The 6,000-nt window shown below is 36.9% G+C and overlaps 1 protein-coding gene across 1 annotated transcript in view; it reads left to right on the plus strand.

The window, feature by feature from the left end:
- The window catches only part of MACC1 (MET transcriptional regulator MACC1), a 32,881-nt gene extending 27,082 nt beyond the window's left edge, over nucleotides 1-5,799 (plus strand). Inside the window, exon 5 of the mRNA XM_039713731.1 lies at nucleotides 5,532-5,799. Within this exon, the coding sequence (XP_039569665.1) occupies nucleotides 5,532-5,744 (213 nt within the window). The 3' untranslated portion in view covers nucleotides 5,745-5,799. The remainder of the gene's footprint in view (nucleotides 1-5,531) is intronic.
- Nucleotides 5,800-6,000: the final 201 nt, after the last annotated feature.

Here is a 6,000-nt window from a genome sequence, read left to right on the forward strand (position 1 = left end):
CTCCTGGCACACTTTTCCCTAGGCAACCAAGTTACTTCCTGCCCTTCTCTCCTCTAACACCAAAGCATGCAGTAGCTCCATTCTTTCCCACAGAGTTATGTGCCAATGACTTCCAGACTGGTTTTTACTCTGAAAATCCCTTTCTTATGAGCATTGATAAATGATCTTTCTGACTTGACAACTTACATTCAGTCTTGACTCTCCCTCTGCCTATACCATCATCTCCTGATTATTGCAGGAAACGTACATCATACAGACTGCATTCCCTCTTCCTCACCTCTTAGTGCCAAAGGATTTGCTATTTCCCATTCGCAGGTTCACAACTCAAGTTATTTTTTTCTTTGTTTTTCTATTTTCCTGTAGCTGATTCTACTTATTCCCTGCCAAATCTTTCTTGTCCATTACTTTCCACTATCTGAATCCAGTGCATCTGTCATCTTGTTTTCATTTGCTTGGTGATAACTATCAAGATATTTCGCTCCAATCATGAACTACTACCACCTCTTATTCCTTTTGAATGCTCTGTCCTCCCTCCCTCCTTCCCCAATCAATATTTGATCAAAGTTCTACATGTTTGCTCATGTGCTTCAGCACTTTTCAACAAAATTATCTCCATAATTGCATAATTGTTGTTTGCAATCACTGCCTCCTTCTCAGATCCAGTTTTTCTCTTTGAGCTACTTTGTGTATTTTTTGTTTTCTTTTCTGGGTACTTCAGTCTGAATGTACCTTCCTCCAATTTTTTTCTCATAAAATTATCAGCCTTTCCAATCCCACGTCTACTCTCTTGTTTTTTTTTTTCTCTTTTACTGTTAGGCAGTGGCTTGTCTGATTTCCTGCACTTTTGTTCTAGTTACTAAGCTTTCTGTGTTTGACTAACAAACCCCCAGCTTTCTACAGAAGGAATTATTGACATGAACAATATACAACTCTGCTGATCTCCATGTTATTTGGGAATGTTTCCCCTTTGCTGATAGACAGTAGAAATAAAACAGTCTTATAACTGTTTTCCCAGCATCATGCCTATTTATTTTTATATTAAGAAAATTTTTAAATAAACACTTTACTTTGAATGGGTTTTGATTTTCCATGAAGCCCATCTTCTACGCCATACACTCTACTCATTTGTTTTCAAGAGTTTTTTGTATTTTTTTTATGGCAAACCGCCCATAAAATTCTCTGCCTTTCAGTGACAATGTCTGCTGACAAAACATAGTGCATTCAAATTCATCATAATTAGAAGTCTATAATACAGTACACTCTATTTTTTTAGAGAACATTCAACAAGCAATCAAAGATCAGAATTTTCAGTGTCTTTTCTCAAAGATTATATTTGGCCTATGGAGGACTTATTGGTTTTGGGAGAACTTTTTAATTGTGCTTGTTCACATGGGTGTGCATTCAGAGCATAAGGTTTCTAGCACTGGTGTCTTGTGTGATCACTCAGTACCCTTCATGTCCTCTGAATCTGACCTAAATTTCAGTATTTTCTGTGGATATCAATGCTTTCTTCTGACCTCCAACTTTTCTATTGATAGTAGTTTTTGGCCTTAAAACCTGAAACATGAGGTTAATAAGTTTTGACTAGTTATTGAGAATTATATGAAAACATTAACTAGTGCATTCCCCACCAAGGATTGTTCCATCATCAGGAGGATTGATGGCTTAAAAAATGTTTCTGATTTTAAACTTCATATTTTTCTTGGTGGGAGAAATCTTGCAGATGATCACAGCAGCAATTTGAGGTACCTACAATTGGTGCATAAATTATTAAGTAGTTTTCATTAGTAAATTCCAAATAATTTTGTGGTGGATATAGGCATCGTTATTGCATACTCAGCAGAGAGACAGGGAAAGAGGGAAAACTCATGCACACAGCTGAGATGAGACTTGACCAGGATGCTGCAGTGATTGAAGATTTTGCCTGAGATTCTGGTTTGATACAATTCAGGAACTTTGAATGCAATTCAGTTCACCTATTGCGTTAGAGTACGTGGATGTGGAGAAGAATCTGCCTGAGAACCACTGCTGTGTTTGCAGTACTAGTTTAATGTGATGAGTGTGTAGATTATTGCTGAGTTAACTGAATCAATGGTGACCAGTTTGTAAAGCTTTTGTTCCCTGCCTTCTCCTTTTTCTTCTTTTTCTTTCCTTTTCTTTTGTCTTAGATTAAAAAAACCTAAAACCAAAAACTGTTGTGCATAATTAGAGGAAACCAAGGTTTGTGTTTAAGGATATTTCAGCCAATTGTCTTATTACTTATTAAAAGTCAGACTGACCTTCAGCATAAGTCAAAGCATAACATCTTTTCCTATTTGTAGTTTTTGCACATTCTAGTGAAGACAGAAGACTGTACCCTCATTCTCTAAATATCCCGGTTTAACAGGAATGTAAGAAAATGAAGAAAGAGACCCAGAAAGAGCATAGTTACACAATATCAGGAGATACCAGCTTCTCTTGTTGGCTACTTTGGCTATCAAGCTAAAAATAAGAATACTGAAAATTTCTGGTCCCAACATAAATACAACAGTAGTGAATTGCTTTAGTTCAGTAAAATATATTATAATATATAATATATACAGTACTATAACTGTATATATTATATATTTATATATATTAAAAACTATTTTCAACTTAGGTTCCCTAAAAAGCCCCAAAAGAATTCATCAATCTCCCTCTTCCCACCTACCACCAATGTACTTTTCTCCTTCTGTAACCTTATGGTTATGACTTAAGATAGATTTGCTTAAAGGAAAAATTAGGCACCATTCATTTGGAAAAATGATGATCCCTTTCTCTCCTGTAGACCTAAAATGAGAAAATTCACTGAAAGCACAAGCAATTTTTTATTACTTAAACTCAAGGTAGAAACTAGACTAATCAGACTATGAGACATTAAGTTTAGACTAGACTAGACTAATGAGACTATGGGGCTGTAAGTCTAATGTTTTTGGGGTTTTTTTCCATTTGTGTATGGGAGCAGAATTTGACGGAAATGTTTACAGAAACAAATGACAGAATCTGTCTTGGGTAAGCTGCTTTTCTCCAAAAATATGGAGAAAAGTACAGAACTATGAGCAAAGAAATTCTCCTCCTACTCACTTCCTCCAGGGATCAAGTAAATAAAGCTTAAATTAAAGAAGTAAAGCTTTATGTTGTGTACTGTTTGTAAATTAATAAGATAATATTGAGGAAATAACCAATTTCCTTCAGAATTATCCTTCAGAACCATAAAAACTGGGGGTTTTTTGATAAAAGAGGAAAAGATGCTAAAAAAACCCTCCATTTCCAGATCACTTGTGTGTGTATAAATGTGCAGCCATCAGTCCATATACATTTATTACTATGCATAAGTATGTTCCTGTTAAAACAGTGAATGACAGAACCTTTTAGGAGAGTCATGGATTTCTTTGTGGATTTGTGCATCATCCCTGCAACTGTTAACTTAATTGTTGTTTGCAAAACCTTTATTGCCAATGAGGAGAGGGAAACAAGAATTTTGATTGCCCAAGTAACATTTGGGCAATGAAATGGAAAAGCAGAACCTGGAAAAATAATTATTTCATTTGTTAACTGAGCAAATTCACTCAGCGCTTTGAAAGATAAAAGTCCAGATTGGTATCTGAATCATGCTGCTATAACTTCATTATGTCATTAGACCAGTGACAAATTACACCTGCTAAGGATCTGCTCCATTTGTTTGACATAAAGGAAATAAATTGTAGTTTGAAAAACAAAAAAAGCACTGGTAACCTATCTTTTAATTTCCTTTCTTTCTGGCAGGAAAATTTTAAAATGTTATGTCTTGATTTAAAAAATTATAAAAGCCTTTGACTTGCCTGTTTTAGAGTGTTTCGGTGCTTTCCTCCTGCTTTTTAAAAACAGATTTTACAGATAAATCATGCTAGAACCACAGGATCATTGAGGTTGCAAAAGACCTCTAAGATCAGCTAGTCAGATTATCCAGTGAACTCAGCAGTGCCAAGTCTACCACTAAACCATGTCTCTAAGTACCTACATGTGATTTAAATATCTCCAGGGATGGGAACTCAACCACTTCTCTGGGCAGCCTGTTCCAATGCTTAACCTACCTGTTTCCTAATATCCAATCTAAATTAATTAGGGGGACTTCATTCTGCTCCCCATCCTTCTTTTCCAGCTCAGTGGAATGGATACCCAGAGAGCAGCTGGTCTGGGTATTTCATCCTGAGGCAAGGAAGATATTAGGTACCTCAACCTTTCCCTCATCCTTTGCCACAGTGTTGCCCCCTGTATCTAATAAAGGTTGGAGATTCTCCTTAGCCTGAGGATGCTGACGTCTTTTTAGAAGCATCTTTTATTGTCTTTTACGACAGTAGCCAGATAAAATTTCTGCTGCTGTTGTCAGAAAACATTTCTGAAAGGCAAAAAGCATGTTTAAAATTTCCAGGCTGAGTAGAGGGACAGTAGGATGTTGATTAATGGGGCAGTAACCATCAGAAGCACAATCAAACAGGAAAACTGCTGCTGGGTTGTCTTGGTTTGAAAAGACAGCTGGCCCCTAAGGAAGGCAGGAGCCTTCCTTGAAATGGAAAATATAAACCCCCTCTTTGAAATTAAGAGGCTCTCAGGCAAAGATATGGGAATAGGAATAACAGTTCTTTATGAGGAAAATGTAAAATACCAATGTAATAGCACAAAAAAGAAAATAAACCACGGACACAGTCAGAATATGACCTGACATCCTGTGGGTCAGGATATTGGTAGCAGTCCTGATTAAATGGTGGCTGCAGTCCTCCTGCAGTGACAGGTATGGTTCTGTTGGAGCAGTCATCTTCTAGAAGGGTGTAGTTTTGCTCTGAAGGTCCAGTGGTGGTGTAGATGGGCCTGGTCTTCCTCTGGGAATCCAGTGGAGAAGAAAGCTGGTCTTCTTGGAATCCGGTGAGAAAAAGCCGTCTCTGGTGGTCCAAATCTCTGATTATATCCAGTTGGGAATGCTTGGCTCCTCCCTCTGGGCGGAGCTTCTCACAATGGGATGATGTAATTTTGTCAGTCATTCAGTGAGACTCAATGGCCCATTAAAAGAAGATATCTCCTGGGAGGGAGGATTGGTTGTAGAAGAGATAAAGAAAACCACCCAATTAACAGAAGAAAACTGCCGTATCTCTAACAGATGGCAAACAGAATACACACCCCCAACCTAAGACATGGGTGTACGCATTGCAAAAGATGAAAAGTATTTTCCTTCCACTCTTGTTTTTTGACTTATAGTTTCAGACAAGGATGTATTTTGACGTGGTGATACTCATCTGAATGAAGAATTTATCTTATTTACCTCTCTGAGAATATGAGAGTTTCATAAAAATAATGTAAATAAGATTACTGGAGTTTTTATATCAACATGCCTCTTTTTACAAACCATTTCAACATGCCCAGTGGTTAAACACTTATTTTCTCTTTCCTTTTCTATGACTTTTCAACTATTTAGCTATTTTTTTTTTTCTCAAGAATTAAATTTCTGCCACTAATATATTTTTTTACTTTATTTTCAGATGATGTGGAAACCTGCATATGACTTTCTCTACACTTGGGCTGCCCATTATGGAGATGGTTACAGAGATGTCTTACAAGACCTGCAATCAGCCTTGGATAAAATGAAAAACCCAGTAACAAAACAGTGGCGAGAGTTAACTGGAGCTCTGATTCTTGTGAATTGCATGGAGGTGTTAAGAGCAAGTGCCTTCTCCAAAATGGAGGAAGAGTAATGGACAAAATATGTTTTTTGGAAAATCTGTTAGGAAACTATACCTCTGTGTAGAGTTTATTCAGAGACACTTGTAGAGCATGACAGAATGAAGTTTGTTTTAACTGAGCTGATGTAGGGTCTAGCCCTATGGTTCTCAACTACAGATTGCCAGAGCATGGTAGTGCTTCTGAGTAAATAAGAAAAGAATGAGGAATTAAACTAATGAAGTCAACAAAAATTACTTGTATTCTATTAAAAGGAGCTGTTTCTGATTG

The sequence above is a fragment of the Passer montanus genome, unplaced genomic scaffold (genome assembly GCF_014805655.1).
Source record: "Passer montanus isolate IOZ18808 unplaced genomic scaffold, ASM1480565v1 scaffold10, whole genome shotgun sequence".
Taxonomy (NCBI): domain Eukaryota; kingdom Metazoa; phylum Chordata; class Aves; order Passeriformes; family Passeridae; genus Passer; species Passer montanus.